The following is a 17,669-nucleotide window of genomic DNA, read 5'->3' on the forward strand; positions in this document are numbered from 1 at the left end:
CCACATGTTCGTGTGAACACTTCTGCTGCAGCCGAGCATGGATACGTTCGAGAGTCTGCAGCCGAGCACAGGGATTTGGACTTTGAACTGGAGAGACCACGAAAGGCTCCATATGGTGGCCCTGTTCAGATCTGCAATGTTGTTGTCTGCGCCTCGGCGCCCGCTTGCTCGTTGTCGACGCTTGGACATTGGACGAAGATAGGCAGGGCTCGTCCTTGCCCCCTTCGACGTCTGATTTTTTCTCCACTACGGCCTTTGCATTCAATAAAGCCAAGTCCAGGCCCGTGCCCCCTCTGCAAGTTGAAGACAATCCGGGCCAAACACAACACAGCCCAACAAAAAGCATCCCAAGCACGACACGGTCCCACGACCCAAGCCAAACACAAACCAAAACAAAGAACCAACACACGATGCAACCCATCACGATCCTCCTCATCGCCGCAGCCGTCTCGTCGGCATTCGCGAAGACAAAGCACTTCAAGCACCTGAAATGCCAAACCGACCCCAGCGATACAGCAACCTTCTGCAAGGGCGTGCAGGGCGCGATCGTGAGAGGAACACAAAGACCCGCCCGTCCTTCCATGAACAGACCACTGAACCGCCCCCCGGTACGCAGGATGATGACAACCCGAGCGGCTGCTGCGTTCCAGAGGAGAACGCCAACGTTTACGACCGTGTTGACTAGGCCTACTTGAGTCGCACTGGAGCTCAGCCCGCCGCTGGTGGCTATCTCATAGCATAGCCTGGCAATCATCAAACATGGCCTCACGACGGCAACAAATCCATCCTTGGCAGCGATGGAAGATGTGGAACAAAGCAGAATTTGGTATCCGGGTACCATGAGCGTTGCCGAATCGAGTCCTCCCGGCGCCCGCATGCCAGTCCTGAGCGCTGTCCAGTACGACCGTAGCTGCGTGGCCAGTGATGCGAGAAGTACGCCAAACTCACGATGAGCTTTCAGGCGTATCTTTGCGTAGTACGATCCAGGCTGTAGAGACACAGCAAGTGAATGCAGGGAAGAGATGATCGAAGCTCAACTCCGGTCGGCGGGTCAATCTACTCTTCTGATGTCTGTGTCTCATGCACAAGTACATATTCTCACTCTCATCGCTTCTTTCGCGGCCAATTCTCTTTTGAGCAATCTCTTCCTTCGCAGTCATTTTTGCCCCGACTTCGCAAAGAACTTTCCGCACATGACTGAAACCGCTCCTGCCTTCCGACAACGGGATCGACAGATCGTCGTATAATCCGAACACCGCTCGAAGACGTGCCACTTCCACTTGCGGCTGGCAGCAAAGTGGACAGAACCCATCGCGGGAGTTGAAGGAGGCATGGTACAACGAGCATGTAGTCTTGCGTTCTGGCTTGAACGTGTCCTTATCCCTGGATTGAGGGTTTATGATTACCTCTCGGCATAGCCGTAGCCTGGCTGTGCCGTGCAAGCTGGGCGATGGCGTAGAGTGCGAACAGGAAGAATGCCACTTGATCCACGAGGTTAGACTTATGAGATGTGGGACCTGCTCCTTCGGACTTCCTAAGACTGGAAGTACGTTTCGACAGCTCAGAGAAATTTGCGATGGTCTCGACATGAGCGATCTGCTCAAGCAAGACCATGCGGACAGTGAGGGAAGAGTTGATCTGCGGGAAGACACTTGGTGCCTAGTTGTGCGAGATGGGCATCAGCGTGAAAGATGAACGAGAATGAGAAGAGGATATGTATGGCCGACCACAGCATTCAAGGGTCGCGCGAACAACAACCGCACATTCCGCCGCACTGCCCCACGGAATTACGCTGACAGATTTCTCAAAATTTTCATTCTTCGCGCCCGAACAAGCTGGTCTTAGCCGGATCATGCTCTCACGCCTCTCGCCTGGCGATCATATCCTGGACAGGCTGGGAAGCTTGCTTGAACGGGTCGATCTCGCTCGAATGGCGGTTGGCTAGCTCCCTCCTCGAAGTCGTGGTCTGATCGAGCTGCCGCGCCTTTGGGAGATTGCATGAGATATTGCAATGGAAACAACATCGAGCGCACCCCCCAAAGACCCTGCAGAATCCGCAGGGACATTTGAACTCCCGCTTGAACAGGTCGTTCTCGCTCGAGTGAGGGTTCGACAATTCCAATTTAGACGTCGTGGTCTGGCCAAGCTGCGTAGCCTGCACGGTGGCGATGGCGAGGAGGCCGAAGGTGAAGACTATTATCGTCAGAATATAACACAGCAGACTTGTTTCGGGACGAGCTGGACGCGTACACTGCATGGCTGGGGAGGATCTCAATGATGCTCAAGTAGCTTGTATGGGTATGAGGCAAGGTCCGACCAAGGTACCTATGTCACAAGACCGACGAGAAGCTGTTGACAGGAAGCGGAGTGTCGATCCGTTTGACCAGGATTGGACCTGGTGTCGGGCGAAGACGGGATTGATCGAGGGATCGGTTCTGGGGTGAAGTAAGAACAACTTGAAAGTGCGCTGGGTAGAGAAATAAACGTTCAGCCTGGGCGGGCAAGGCAAGAGGATTTATGTTCACCTCCGCTGTCGAGGTGTCACATATGCCTCCGCCGAATACCGACAATCGGCATCTGATCCCCTGTCTAGCGGCATGTGCACCCCTACTAAGGCTCGAGACTGTTCACGAGACGCGAAACGTGCTCTTGCTCTCCAATGAGAAGACTCACTACATCCACGTGCAGGTCACCTTGATCTCGGTGCTTTATTCCCACGCAAAGCGTTGTTAATCCCAGTCTGTACCGTGTGAAAATCGTTGTCTGCCTCGTATCAGCACATTGCACCCTCCATCAACGATCTATGCCGTTGACGACACATATTGTTGTGCTCAATCAACGGCTGCCTCGATTCGTACCTTTAAGAAGATTTTGTTCGTCGTGGACTGAAAAGAATGTGCGTAGATTGAACGGCAAGAACGGACGCAGAACCCGAAAGGTAACAACAGCGAGTGCATCAGGATCAGGAATCGAGGCGGGAGGTACTCACAATTGATCCATCGGACGCATTCCAAACTCTCTGCACGTCCATGGTCGAGCGGGGCGATAGGGATGATGGCCGCGTCTTGGCTCCGGGAATTCCAGCTCGCAAACCGTTGATGTTCCCAGTGTGGACGTGGACGAAGGGGACATCTCGGCTTCGTGAATAGATGAAAGAGCTTCTGATAGTCCATTAGAACATGGTGCTGCATGTAGTACACCCATCCCAAAGTCGACAAGGTGTATCAACAAGCAGATAACCAAGAGGACCTCGATCTTCGTCCACTCTGTCCGAGAAAACCTGCAGACATCGCCAATGTTGATTCACCAGTCAAGCCTCTTCCATCTTCCCGAACAATGATGCCCACCATACAGTCCTCCCATCAACCCATCGACCGACCGAGTATCACCATCGCCACTCGCAGGCCACGATCCATCAGTTCGGCAGGTGAAGCGGTTAATGAAAAATCGCAGTGGATCATCGTCCCCGGTCAATCTCTTGCGAGACGAGGACCATCGATTCAGTAGAGTCAGACCGCCAATCCCATCGGAACCCTTCCCTCCTTGGCCCCATTCCCACCAACTTTCCTCTTCACCTCCTCAAAGTCCACGCCCTCCTTCTCAAAGGCCTCCTTCACCCTGCTCTCCACCCTCTCCCTGCCCTCCACCGTGAACTCTCCATCTTCACCTCTCTCCTCTTCCACAATCTCCGTCCACTTCCAAAACAACCCCTCCTTGCCCATACCGGTCAGCACATCCTTAAACCTCACCACCTCCCTCCTCCTCTCTTCCTCCGTATCACCTTCGCCCTCTCCAAACCTCCAACAACCCCATCCTACTCCCTCCACAAACCCCCAAACAACCTGATCAATCTCCCGACTCCTCACCTCGCCCTTTCCCACCAATGCTTCCAAGTATATCATGGCCTCAAAATCCAAATCCCAATCCACACCCATCATCAAATACCCCGTCTTCGCCATGATCTCCCTCGCAACCGCAGTCTCCACTCTCGTTTTCCAAAACGCGCTCTCTCCACCTTTCTTCTTCCCTGCAAACAATTCCTCCGCTCCCCAACCCCGACTCACCCTCACCACCATCTCCTCTTCTTTAAAGCCCACCCTCCACCTCCACGAACACGGATTCGCAGGTTGCTCCGCGAAAAACGTCACCGGCCAAGGTCCAATATACGCAAACAACAAATAGTCCGCTGCCATAATCCCGACTCGTTTCGCGAGCACCCACATCTGCTGCTTCATAGTGGTATGCACGACATCTACCGTCGCGACGGTTTTGTTTCCGAGAAGGGTGAGGATGAGGATCCAGTAGGTTGGTATGGCGTGATAGAGGCGCCAAAGGAGGAGCAGGGCGATGACGCCGTTGAGGAGGATGGGGATGAGGAATATGGTTTGTTTCTGCGGGATGGGAAGGCGGTCGAGGTGGGTTATGTAGATTTTTGAGGGGTCGAGCAGATCTGTGACTGGTTTTGTGGACGGTGAGGCGGGCGTGAAGGGTGGTGGGAGGGTCGTCGTGGTTGTCGTGGTGGATCGTGTGGTGCGTTTCAACGTGGTAGAAGGCGGTGATTTGCGTTTCGTGACCATGGCGGCGGTGTGGTCGATGCCGTCTAGGCTTCGTCGTGAGATGGAGGGTCAGTGACGTGCAGTCAAAGTGATTGTCGAGTTAAAGAGATAATGGAAAGGTGAGAATTGAAGGGAAAGTGCAAAGACGGGCTTACCCACTCGTCCAGCTCAATCTACCTGCTGCTGCCGAGGGAAAAGCCGCGTTCTCGCTCGCGATACACGACAGTTTGCAAATACGTGGTAATCCGCAGCCTTTGCTCTCTGACGAGACGTTTCGATGTCAATGGACGAAGGTGAGCTCTGGTATAGACCGACTTGGAGGTGAGGTGAATTTACGAACTGCTGACTAAGACGACCTCACTCCATAAGGCCGGTACTGCATCGCCAAACAACCTTGATCAGGGGCTAGGTCAATCGGCCATTCTTCCTATGAGCACTTCTAAACTTCGAGATGATCACAAAGCAACCATGGAGAGCAAAGCAGAAGCTGAATGGCGAAGAAGCCACATCTGAAATTGGACTTCCTATCCATTACCACGAGGCCCTGGACATGGTAGGTACCTCACAACAGCGCCACCCCATCAAAGCACCGCATTGATCCCTCGTCAAACCGCCCCAAGGCCCTGAAAGACACCCTGCGGCCCACCTCCAGTGACAACCCTCCCCCTACCCGGCGCCCCGAATCCGAACCCAGCAGGACTAGTCTTACTCGGCAACGGACTGCCAATCTCGCCCAGTCCTCCACCTCCACTAGTTCGTCCACCAACTTCAGGCGTCAAGACATCGGGTTCCCACTTCACGCTGAAAGCCTTCGATCCACCGTCTTCGCCCGTTCGGCGCACATACAGCTCGCCGCCGCCGTTTTGGTGGTCGCCTTCCGTTTCGCAGATCTCTTCGATCTCACGGAGGGTGGGAGGGGAGTCGAGCATTGGGCGATTCGACTCGATCTGGCGGAGGAGAGTGTGGACGTCGTAAAAACCGTCGTTCGCATTCGACGGCGAGGATGAGGTCGAGGATTCGTTGCGAGAAGTGTTGTTGGAAAGTTGTTTACACGCTTGGCAGACGGCGAGGCGGATGGTCAGGGGACGGTTGAGACCCACTGCGGAAGGACGGTGGATGTTCTGTCCAGGATGGCCGCTCATATTGCCAAAAGTGGACGTTCCGACGTTCACGCCAAAGGCGGAGTTGTTGGCGGACCAATTGTTGTTGAGGCTACCGTTGGGTAGAGAGCCCCAATTCGGCTGGGCGAGGTTGGGCGATTGGCCGAAGGGCATACCCGTCATGCCAGGCCCGTTCCAGTTTGCAAAAGGTGCGGGTCCGAGCGGGTTACCGACGACAGCATTACCGAAGCCACCAGCCATCTGACCAAGTGTGGAAGACGGAATGGAGATGTTGCGAGCGCCTGCGCCCGGGGCGATGCTGGAGTGTCGTCGGACATCGGCGAGATTTGGCGGCATGGGTTCGTCAGTGTCATCGAGGAGGGCGGAGGAGCCGAGGTGTTTCGAAAGGTCGTCGACATCAGGAGTGGGGCCTGATCGGTCGGCGCCTGGAGGCTTGTCGGATCCAGGACGCTTGATCGGCGCTGGGCGAGAGATGGGCTGATTCGCCGTAGACTCGAAGCGCTCTTTGTCGAGAGAAGGCTGGCGGGAGTGGCCTGCTGTGCTACTTCGCTGCTCACCTCCAGGCGCGGCTTGAGGCGGTCCAATTGGTGATGTCTGCTGTGGTAGAGCCGGATGAGGTGTGTGGCCAAATCCTGGTGGTGGCTGTGAGCCAGGTCCATCGAATGGAAATATTCGTTGATTTGGCTGCATCATCATTCCTGGTGGTCCGATCCCGTTCATACCAGGTCCGAAAGGCATTCGATTCGGCATTCCCATGTGAGGTCCTTGCTGAGGAAACATTTGCATCGGTCCGCGATGGCTCAGGTTTGGCATTGCCGGTCCTTGAGGTCCTCCGAAGCCTGGGAAGCCCATCGGTCCCATTCCAGGGAATCCGCCAGGATGTTGCTGCTGCATATGTGGCATCCCTGGAGGTGGCTGTAGTGGATGATGCGGCGGTAGCGGTGACGATGTCGGCATTGGCGGTTGTGAGAACTGGCCAGACGGATGGCTGCTCTTCTGCATGATCGTCTTCGGCTGAATGGGGTTCTGCTTCGGGCCAGAACTTGCAGGTGAAGACGACTTGCTTGGAGCACTCGACTGCTGTGATTGCGGTCCCTTTGGCGATGAAGCAAGTGAGCCTTGCTGTGATGCTTGACGCTGTTTCGAAGGCTGAATCGGCTTCGGCACAACGGGCTTCGCGACGGTAGGATGCGGTGAGGAGACGCCAGATTGAGCATTCTTCGAGTGAACTCCGGGAACGGCCACCATTCCAGCTTGTGACGGCCGCTTCGTGATTTGCGGAGGATTCGCGTGAGTCGGCTGGTTCTGCTTCTCTCGATCTTTTGCAGCCGCTTGGGCTCTCAATTTGGCCTCATGATCCTTCCTCTCCTTCTCGATATGAGCCTTGTGCTCGCGGGCCTCCTTCTCACGAGCTTCTCTCTCCTCGCGCTCCTTCCTCTTCGCCTCCTCTTTCTTCGCCTTCTCGGCAGCCTTTGCCTCACGTGCCTTGCGCTCCATCTCTTCCCTCCGCTGTTGTTCTTCCTGCTGCCGCCGTAATTTCTCGGCCTCCTTCTTCGCCTTTTCCTCCTCCTGCTTCTTCTTCTCCTCTTCTCGCTTCCTCCGCTGCTCCTCCTTCCTCCTTCGCTGCTCCTCCAGCTTCTTCTCCTCTGCCTCTTTCAGCCGCGCCTCCTCCGCAGCCTTTTCAGCATCACGCTTCGCCTTCTCCTCCGCTTTCGCCTGCTGCTGCTGCTTCTTCTTGTCCTTCTTCTTCTGCGCATCCCTCTGCCGCTTCGCCTCTCGCTGAGCATGCTGCTTGTCCTCGTCCTCGAGTTCCTCCAAGAGCTTCCTCTGACGTTCGGCCGCGACTTTCTCTCGATATGCCTGCAACACCCGCTGTTCGAACATACGCGCCGCAAAGATTTGAAACATCCGGCGACCCTCCTGCATTCGTTGTTCCTCGGTTAGCTCAGCCTGTAAATGATCAGTTTGATTTGGTTGAAGGCTTGCCAGTTCAATGTCACCCACCATCTCGTCCTCCTCGTCCATGTCATCGTCGTATTCCTCTTGACTGTCATATGAACCTTCGTCGTCGTCGAACTCATCACCTTCCGCGAGCGGGTCTCCGTGACCATATGAAGGATCGTCGGGAGGGTAGGCGTTGTGTTCCGCTTCATACTGAGACCGACTCTCGCGTTGCATTCGTCGCTCCGCCAGCTGCTCCATCATTTCGATGAACTTGCGGCCATCGTTCTTCAACAGGTCGTCAGCCACGGTGAGGAGGTTGTCTGCGTTACCGTTTAGCCCCATTTTTAGCTTCTCAACCCACGGTGTCAAGATACCTTTGACAGTCAAGTGCGAGCCAAAGTTGAAGAAGTCCGGCACGCCTTGATGGGCTCGCGGTGGCTCCGGCTCGGGATCCTGCTCCTCGTCGGAATACTCCTCGTCATCTTCTTCCTCTTCGTCAGAATACTCCTCCTCGCCCTCATCGCTATACTCCTCCTCTTCGTCCAGGTGTTCGTGGAGGTGACTCGTCTTGCGGTACTGCATCGTCGGAGGAGGCGTCTGGAGCGGGTGCGGTCGACGATGCTGGAGTGGATCCGGCATCATGCCATCTGCGTTAGGCAGAGGCGGTTGATCATGATGTGCATACTGCTCGAGCTCTTCATAATATCCCTCGTACAGCACTTCCAGCTCCTCCTCAATGGCCGTGCGTTTTCGCCCACAAACGGTGCACGAACAAGAATGCTTCTGCTGCTGCTTCATCTTCTTAAGCACCGCCTCCTTCTCAATCTTCAACAATGCCTTTCTCTCATCCTCGCTCAGACTCAGCCAGAAGTCCTTGATGTTCTGTCGCTCCTGTTGCGAGCTGGTGTTCCAGATGTTCGGGTGCAGGTGGTTTCCCGAATGCTGACTCTGGCCTGGTCGCAAAGCACGCGACCTCGGAGGTGGAGCATGTGGCATGGGAGGGAGCATACTGGAGTCGTATCCACCGCGATGGAGATGTCCCTGAGATGCCTGCTTCTTCTTCCTACTGTTCTTCGGACGGCGATCGGGCGGAGGCAGGTGGTGTTGAGGAATGTGACCATTCTGTGTGGGGTGCTCTGCGTAGCGCTCGTCTTCGTCGTACTGAGGATCGTCTGAATATTCGTCGTCTTCGGGATATCCCAGTTGATCGTCGTCGTAAGCTCCGTCTGCAGCTTGTCCTCCATCATGCGACGTCGTCGGCCCTTGAGTAGCGACCTTGGCGGCTTGCTTGGCCCGTCTCTTCTGCTTCTTGCGATTCCCACCCACTACGCCTTTCGGAGGAGCGGTGATGACGCCGTTTTGAGCTTGCATAGCAGGAGGCATTTTCGAGGTTGTGTTCGCGGACATGTCGGGTCGAGGTGAGGTGGGAGTGATCGGATCGGCGGGGGAGAGCACCTGCAGCGGTCAAGGGTTAGTTGCGAGCTTATGTCGGACTGTCCTCCGTCGGTGATAGAAGGTTTGTTGACGGTCGAGGCGAGCAGGAGAATGAACAGCAATTGCGCAGCGTGTCCTTCGTTTGTCCGGCCCCTCTCCAGAGATTGAGAAGCGAGTGCGTGTTCGTAGGGCTGCGTACCTCGTGTAACTCTCTCTTCCGCGCGCAATTCCGGTGGTGGTGAATGTGTCCGCCGGAGTGGGTAGGTCGGAGTTCGTGTATGTCGGAGTCGAGGTCGTGGTCTCACATGCGCAGGGGAGGGATTGTTGCAGCGCAGTGAGGATTCGTGTGTCATTACGGTGGTGGGACTTGTCGTCCGTTGTCTCATAATCGGCCACAGATTGACGGGCACTCCCGTCCGCCGCCCAACTTATTGATGGTACAATTGACAAGGGCACCGCTCAGCCACGTTCTCAACATTGCTATAACATAGGTATTGATCAAACAACTTCATCTTCTGGAATACTTCGAGTCGCTTCCAATAGCTCATTAGGACACTCAAAGATTTCTACATCTTCCATATCACGACAGACACCGCTCTACGCACCTTCCAGCCGTCCATCCGAGTCCTCACAGCTTGCGCCAGCTTCCGCGGACTTCACCAACTTTTGGAAACAACATATTCGACGGCGAATCACTTTCCCGCAGAACTGCGATCCACTTCAATTTCACACTCACTGCGAGACAACAAAAGTCAGGACCCGGCCACCCTACGAAAATTCACCACGGATCTCTGCCTCCACCAAACTGCCTCAGCTGAGCGCTCACCGACCATTCTACTAAGTGGGACGAGTCGCGATTGATTGGGAGCAAGAGAAGGGTAGACGGAGCATCGCAACATCGAGCTGGAGAACATTTGACCAGAGACACTTGCGAACGAAACAGACCAACTCTGGCGTGGAGTGAGATCACCAACAAGAGGACGCGCGGCGAAAGACAGACACAATGGCACAGTCAGATCAGCAAGTAATGCGAAGGTATGGCCAACACGAACCTTGCAGGACAACAAGAACGACTCGAGACTGACTTCTGCTCTCAGAAAGCTTGTTATTATCGGCGACGGCGCTTGCGGCAAAACCTCTCTCCTCTCTGTCTTCACACTGGGTTACTTTCCCACTGTAAGTCCTCCTCCCGTTCGCTCCCACCACCAGCGACTGACTCCCCACCCAGAGATACGTCCCGACCGTTTTCGAAAACTATGTAACCGACTGCAGAGTCGACGGCAAATCCGTTCAACTCGCCCTTTGGGATACCGCTGGCCAAGAAGACTACGAACGACTACGGCCGCTGGCTTACAGTCAAGCACATGTCATCCTCATCGCATTCTCGGTCTCATCACCCGACTCATTGCAGAACATCACCACAAAATGGTAAGACCCATCACCCCCTTTCTTTCTCTCGCATATCATACTGATGGATACTCTCCCCAGGCACCCCGAAGTCCTCGATCGCTGCCCCAATGTACCCATAATTCTCGTCGGCCTAAAGAAGGACCTCCGCGACGACCCAGTCGCGCAGGAAGAAATGCGAAAACGGTCCGAGAAATTCCTCCAATTCGAAGAGGGCGAGGAAGTGCGTAAACGAATCGGAGCGAAAAAGTATTTGGAGTGTTCGAGTTTGACAGGCGAGGGGGTCGATGATGTGTTTGAGGCGGCGACGAGGCAGAGTTTGTTGAGTGGGGAGAGGAGTCAGGGGAGGGGATGTTGTGTTATTTTGTGAGGGAGGGATTAGGAAGTGGGGAGGGTAAAGATTGGATGGGAGGCAAAAGTAGCGGGTCTGTTCGTTGTTTGGATGCTAAGAGGAGTCGTTACTGGAAAGCGGGAGTTCTTGCTGTCGTTTTGATGAAGACCTGCTAATGCTGCACATACGAAAAAGCGAAACGATATTTACAAGCTGATCTGAAGGACTGAGCCCAGGTTTGACATCCCGACGCTGCGCACTGCTTGTTCGCGAATAGTGCTATCACACACACTGCGAAATTGGAAATTGGACAGCTCTGTTGTCCCTCTTGACTCTTAATCTGCACCACGGGACCTGAGCCCTCAGAAGCTTGCAGTGTGATTCTTGAGAGCAGGAGAGGAGAACAGAGCGATCGTCCACAGTAGGTCTCAATATTCAGTGAAAACCGCGCTAGCGACCGCGCGGAAACCCAGGATTCGGCATCGACATAACGCAACAACGAGCAGTCGGATCGCTACGAAAACTGCACCGAGCTAACAGTTGAAAGTCAGACGCCTCGTACTCCAGCTTCTGCCGTAGAAAACGGACACACACCAGAGATGTCATAGACCAGGTGAGGTTTTCGGGGGTGTCGATCTTTTCACTGAATATTGAGACCCACTGTGGTCGAGACTAGGGATGGCAGACGAGATGTGAAACCAACCAGACAGCCCGGATGTGTTCCAGGCGAGAATACCTCCTACCGCCCGGCAGCTAGTGGAATAGGCTTTTACCGGTAATGCAACTTCTTCTGGGGCTGAGGAGAAAATGCGGTCATTGCTGTCTTCGCTTCAGATCTGCGATTGGGAAATTGCAGACGATAAAGAATCTTGTCGCGTGGAATGGAGGTTCTCGCGCACCGTAAGGTGTTGAAGACTGAGCATGGATCGAGGTGTGCGCGCTCACGTTCAAGATGTTCAGAAAGGAGGACATGACTCAGAGTAAAGGTTGTGGGGTGTTTGGGGGACGACGGGATTGTCGCAGAGACAATGGAGGGATTGTATGAACAGGTCGGGCAGAGTCGGCGGAGAGACTGTAGAGATGAAACACCTTTGTCAAGGCGGCTTTGCTACTTTCAATGTGAGCAGGTCGTATCGGACGATGGCGAGTTGTCGGACTGTTGCCCGGTTCAGGAGAGCCCTTTTGACTGGTCTTTCCGCTGGCTTCAAGTGGGGTCTTTCGCGGGTCTTTTGCAAGGTGATGTTCGGTAGAAAGTGACGAAGACTGATGCACGTCCATCAGTCGCCTGTTCTTTCCTTCACCTTTCGACGTCGCCTGAACGGACGAGTGCGCTGTAGTCGTCCCGTCTCTCGCTGGAGACCAAAGAGCAACGAGATGTGGTTGTATGTGACTCATCACGCCAGTATACACGTCGCATATGCACGATATGAGTGAAAAGACTGACATTCGATCTTGATCCTTGCTTTGCGGCTAGCGGGCCAGACTGCCGGCCTTGCAGTTGACATCACGCGAGCACTTCGATTGGTCGAGCTGTGTGTGAAAAGGGAGCCGTCAGATTTTGAGCCCGACTTTTGGGTCGGAAAAATTATCCATGGTCAGCATCGAGATATCGGTGAGATCAGACGATGCGGCTTCGTATGGCGAAGAACAAGCACGGATCGAGAATAGCATTGGGCAAGCGAGATGCATGTGTACAATGTCCAAATGCCATCTTTCGGTAAATCACATGAAACGGAGAAGATGGGGAAAAGAGCAATGTCCAGCCCTCGACCGCACCTTCCTAAACACCCATGCTCAGGGTCGTTCCCGCATGGCGTAAACTCTAATTGCAGATTCCCTCTCGCTCACTTCCGCTCCCTCTCGACTCCCTCTCTTCTTCTTTCAATCAACCACCACCACCAACTCACAGCAACGAAGCGCCACTATCCCTCCACGGATTAATCACAACATACACCTATACTACACTTCGTCCAAGATGCCGCAGGCTGTCGCTGAGTGCTAAATCTACCGCTGGAGACTCGGCCTTTGAGGTCCTGTCTCCAGTCCGGTCCTTTCGCTCAGAACTTTCACATCCATATCTCGAACGACGAATCACCCGATCCTGCGATCACTGAAGAAGTGCTCGTACCACAATATCGCTGCCGACGCCTGCGATACATCGGCAATTGACATCCGTTTGCACCCCAGACGGACCGACGAAGTCTCGACCTGATCTATCGGAAGACAGGTCTCCATTCATATTACACACCACAGCTCGTTGCCCGAGGGCGACTCGCGCGAAGGATATACCGGACTGAAGAAGTGCTCTTTGCACCTCTCTACGCCCGTTATACGACCCGGTCCTATTCGACAAAACTTTTCACAACAACAAATTCGATCCAATGGCGAGCCACGTTTCCGGCTCGAACCCTCGCGGTAGCATGCAGGTCCTACAGGAGCCGAAGATCTCAAAACAGGGTGTCCCGAAATCCGGACACACTAAGAACAAGAAGCCTTTGAAGAGCAGCATCAAAAAGATGGCCAATGGCACACGTACAGGAGATGCAATTTCAGATGACAGCGACGGCGACGACGAAGGAGATCTCAGCGGCAGCGACGAAGAAGACGAAGAAGACGGCGATGATGCGGATGTCTTTGCCCTGTCAGGTGGACCACGCATTGGAAGCAATGCCAATGGACGTCTGGCAGGGCCAATGTCGGATGATGTCGATATGTTTGACGACGATCAGGCTGTCGCCGGCGCTGAGCGTGCGTCTGCGAATGACAGCGATGAAGAGGATTACGGAGCCGTGGACGACATGAGCGATAGTGACGATTCCGAGCCCGACGTGGACGAGAACACTGTCTTGAGAAAGGCAGAGCGTGATCTAATTGAAGAGTTCGAGAGCACAGAGAAGCCACGTGCGGCGAGAGCCATGGCAAGTGAGATGAACGGCATGAACATTGAGGAGGACTCCGGTCTCTCCAGGAGAACATCCATGCAGAGTGAAACCAGCATGGATGGAGAATTGGACTTTGGTCTGGACTTTTCGCAGGATCCATTCGGAGGTCTGAACTCTCACGACTCGCTGTATCAAGAGCTCATCGAGGATGCCGAAGGGCAATTCGATAGCGACCTTGCTTCATGGCGCATTCCCGATGTCCACCCCGACTCGTTGCTTATGCATAGTAGGAGTCGGGAGTCCAGTATCATCTCGACCCACACCGCAAAGAAGGTTCGCTTCGAGGAGACCACATCTGCTCGATCTCGCACATCAAGCCTGAGCAGCGAAGATATTGACCCACGGGAGGCATATCCAGATCTGCTCGACAGCGCTGACACTCCCATCGGAAGATCGAACATGGTCATGTTGAACATGGATGGCGATGTTGAGATGGACCAGATGGAGACCGAGTCTTTGTACGACTTTGACTTTGAGGATGAGTACGAGAAGGCTGCTTTCGAGATCGACCGACAGAGCGACTCGGAGGAGTCTTCCAGTGATGATTGTATGAGTTATATTCCACATTATATCCACAGACCTGTTCGCTGACACGACCAAGCCGAAGATGGAGACACCACCGATGAGGACACTCCCGACGATCAAGCTGCTCGATTGATTGCCATCCAGAAAGCCAGCGGCCGCGTCCCCAGGACCGACCAAGCACCTTCCACGCCCACACCTCGAAAAGGATCCGCCACGAAATCGACTCGCCGCCCCGCCTCTGGTCGGTTCGCCTCCTCCGCTACTAGATCCGACAAACGTCCCAAATCTGGCACGTTTGTTCACGACCCTTCCGTCGCCTCGGTCTCTGCCACCACTAAGGGTTCCGGCGTTAAGCTCGTCTGTCCCACTCGGCCACCAGAAGCTGAACGCGCCTACTGGGACCGCGCTCGTCGAGCAATGGGGTCTCGTGACGGTTCTCCTGGGGCTTCAGTCTCGTGGACTCGAACAACCCCTCGTACAGCATCTATTCCTCAAAAACCCTTCACCGCCAAGTCCACCCTTGGTACAATGTTCGACGGCAACCTCGACTTCCTTCGAAGCAACGACCAGTCCGGCATTGCCGAAGATCTGCTCAAGCCCTCCATCGACCGTGCGGTCCGCGGCACATACGCTTCTGCTCCACCCTCCGACACGGAGGTCACTGACAACGATTCCTCCTCCCTCAACCTTGATGACTTCGTCCAGTTAGACGACTCTTCCGACCCGCCCTCCGATACCGAAGTCGACGTTGACGATACTGAACTCGACGAAACAGACGCCGACACGGAATCACACACCCTCTCCCGCCCGTCCACCGCAAACCTCCTTTCCCCTCAAAGCTCTTTCTCGACCTCCACCGGTGGCAACGCGAATTTTGACTCTGGACTCTTGCTCGACCACTTCGACCAACAGCGCGGTCTCGTATCCTCCTTCCGCAACAACCAACACCACGCGCGTGTGGTCTCAAGTCTAGCCGCGAATCCTACGAAGAGAGCCATGACGAGTCAGGCGAATGCGCTGCAGAAAGGCAGAAAGAACGCGGCTATGGCGCCTATGACGCCGGCTCGGAAAAAGAGAGCGAGTGCGGACCTGGGTGCTGTGCTTGCTGCTGGCGTGAGGAAAGGCGCGATGGCAAGTCCATTGGCGAGGAAGGGAAGTCTGAAGGGTATGGGTGGGGGAAGGAGTCGGGGAAATAGTTTGAGTCAGACTCTGGCGCTGGAGCGGTTCGTGGGTTAGTGAGCTTCGAACCGATCCTGGGCGGGTAGGACTCTTTGCGGGAGTTTCTTGGAATTGTGGAGTATGGAACGCAGGGGGGGTTTCTTAGGATGCGATGGGGTTCAATCGCTGGTCTTTGATGCGGATGCGATCTTTCATGCGGATGCGATGTGAACTGAGAGGTGGGAATGAGGAGGAGTTGCACGATACCCCTTTGACCCAATTCGTTTTCTCTGGTCATGAGATCGGAAAGTTTTGTAAGCTATGAGATGCGGAAATGTACAATGCAAAAGTTCAAATGAAGCCGTCACGCCCGTCGTGGTTCGCTTTGACACTGGCGGGACATGGAGGCGTCGTTCGGGTTTGCCTTGGCAGGCGGATGAGCACGATCGAGGGATGCATTCCAAAATGACCCTGCTGTTGGACAGGCTCGGCCTCACCCGACGTTGCTGTCCGGCCAGTTCGAATGTTTCCTTGGCTCCCCTCTTCTCAAAGAAAAAGCAGGATGTGGCTGCTTCAGTACCGGATCCCTATGCCGATCGCACAACGAGTCGTGGACTTCTGAAACGAGTATGGAATGTCGCAGAGCTCTTCCGTGCGGAAGATGTAAGAGGGTCCGACCGAGCGAATGAGGTGTGCACTTAACCCGAGATGGGACGGGTTGTTCTTACTGATGTGGCTCAATGTCCACTTCTGCACCGCGGCGAGGCGGGCAAGTCCTAATGGTAAGCCAGAACTTGGGCCTCTTCAGGTGCGAAGAGGAGCGAGCGGTCAGCTGTGTCTCTTGCAGCTCGAAACCTCCCGGAACGGACTGTCGGGAACAAGAAGATCAGGTCCTGGTTTGCGGTTCCTTGATTGCGAGGCCGGAATTGCGAGGCCGGAATCGCAAGGTGTTGATTGCCAGATTGGAATTGCGAGGCTTGCACTGCGAAATACAGGTGGCGATGTGAAGTGTTGCAATCGGGCTGCGACAGACGGCGACTGGCGCTGGTTTGAAATTGTGACAATGTCGTTGCTGGCCAATGTAGCGCAAGAGCACGGTCGACGGATTCACTGCATCCGTTTCCGGAGCTGATCGGCTCGCGAAGGATGCACGATCTCATCCACGGCCTTGGACCTTCTCGCCGGAGAGCGCGCATAAAGGACACCATGAACGATTTCCTGGAGCTGCGACGCTCACTGCCAGCCGGATCAAGGCATCTGCTTCTGTGCCTGGGATCTCGGGGTGTTTCCTCCTCCAAACGAGTCTTCAACTGTGACTTTCCGACTTTTTATCTCTTCGACGGTTTCCCGTATTGTTCGCGCGCTTCGGTACTGCTCACTACGCCACGTCTCGCTACTATATCCCGATGTTGGACCCAGTCCGTTACCTTTTGGTCCAGCATCGCAACTGCAGTCCGAACCTGTTGATATCGGGCCGGCATTTCGAGCTGTTCAATGTCCTCGTCGTCTCTTCCTTCAGATGCAGTTTCCGGATTTGTGGAGATAGTACGCGAGGAGCCTGGACGCCTTTCTTCTTCCGCCCGTGCCACCGATTCTCTCCTGCGAGCCCTGCTCGGGAATCTCGCTGGCCAGAGGATACCTTGCACGGTGGGCTGTCAGTTCCGATAGCATTATCCCAGTGTAGGTCCACAGCAGAGTGACCTATCGACCCCTAGCCCTGTCATCAGCAATTCGAAGTTGTGCCTCATGGCTTCCTCAAACACGTGGTCATTCAGCTGCGTGCCGACCATGCTCGACGCGCTCGTGGACCATCGAGCACGAACCAGGCAGAAAGCACCGGACTGATTCTCCCACGCGGTTGCCGTGGCGCGTGCCGATGCATCATTGAGCTTTGTCGCCTTTTGCTCTGACATACGGCCGCAACCGTCCACTACCTGCCGAAACTGCCACCGAATGCTGTCGCAGAGCTCTTCGGAAGTTTCTACAGCGTTGAGTCCCTCGCTCGAGATCGTGAAATGGGACGATTGGTCGTCGTATCGCTTGCTGGCCCTGCCAGTCCGCTCCAATTCTATTCCCATTGCGAGCACGATCTTTGCCTGTCTCCCATTCAAGGTCTCGGCTTGGAACTCGCCGGTCAACGACCTTCCGTAGGTCACGGCGTTCTTCGCGTACGATAATGAGACTCTCCGGCGGGCGTTCGCGTACAATCATAGGAACTGGCTCGCGCTCCCGGGCCAACGCAGGAATAAGC

At 54.9% G+C, this 17,669-nt stretch overlaps 3 protein-coding genes across 3 annotated transcripts; 2 read left to right on the plus strand and 1 right to left on the minus strand.

Annotated features, from left to right (window-relative positions):
- Window positions 1–3,563: 3,563 nt before the first annotated feature.
- On the minus strand, window positions 3,564–4,496 carry MYCGRDRAFT_16302 (uncharacterized protein; the record flags this gene model as incomplete). Its single annotated transcript, XM_003855659.1, has 1 exon — window positions 3,564–4,496. A coding segment is annotated over one exon (933 nt), but the record flags the coding sequence as incomplete, so codon positions are not given.
- Window positions 4,497–10,058: 5,562 nt separating this feature from the next.
- On the plus strand, window positions 10,059–10,832 carry MgRho2 (rho2 like protein; the record flags this gene model as incomplete). The annotated part of the gene is made up of 4 exons (XM_003854768.1): window positions 10,059–10,090; window positions 10,153–10,231; window positions 10,284–10,483; window positions 10,544–10,832. The coding sequence occupies 4 exons, from the start codon at window positions 10,059–10,061 to the stop codon at window positions 10,830–10,832; spliced, it is 600 nt and encodes a 199-aa protein (XP_003854816.1).
- A 1,947-nt stretch (window positions 10,833–12,779) lies between these two features.
- MYCGRDRAFT_107918 (uncharacterized protein) lies at window positions 12,780–16,797 on the plus strand (the record flags this gene model as incomplete). The annotated part of the gene is made up of 4 exons (XM_003854769.1): window positions 12,780–14,282; window positions 14,343–15,491; window positions 15,996–16,108; window positions 16,227–16,797. The coding sequence occupies 4 exons, from the start codon at window positions 13,175–13,177 to the stop codon at window positions 16,548–16,550; spliced, it is 2,694 nt and encodes an 897-aa protein (XP_003854817.1).
- Window positions 16,798–17,669: the final 872 nt, after the last annotated feature.

Source organism: Zymoseptoria tritici, chromosome 2, assembly GCF_000219625.1.
Source record: "Zymoseptoria tritici IPO323 chromosome 2, whole genome shotgun sequence".
In the NCBI taxonomy this organism is placed as follows: domain Eukaryota; kingdom Fungi; phylum Ascomycota; class Dothideomycetes; order Mycosphaerellales; family Mycosphaerellaceae; genus Zymoseptoria; species Zymoseptoria tritici.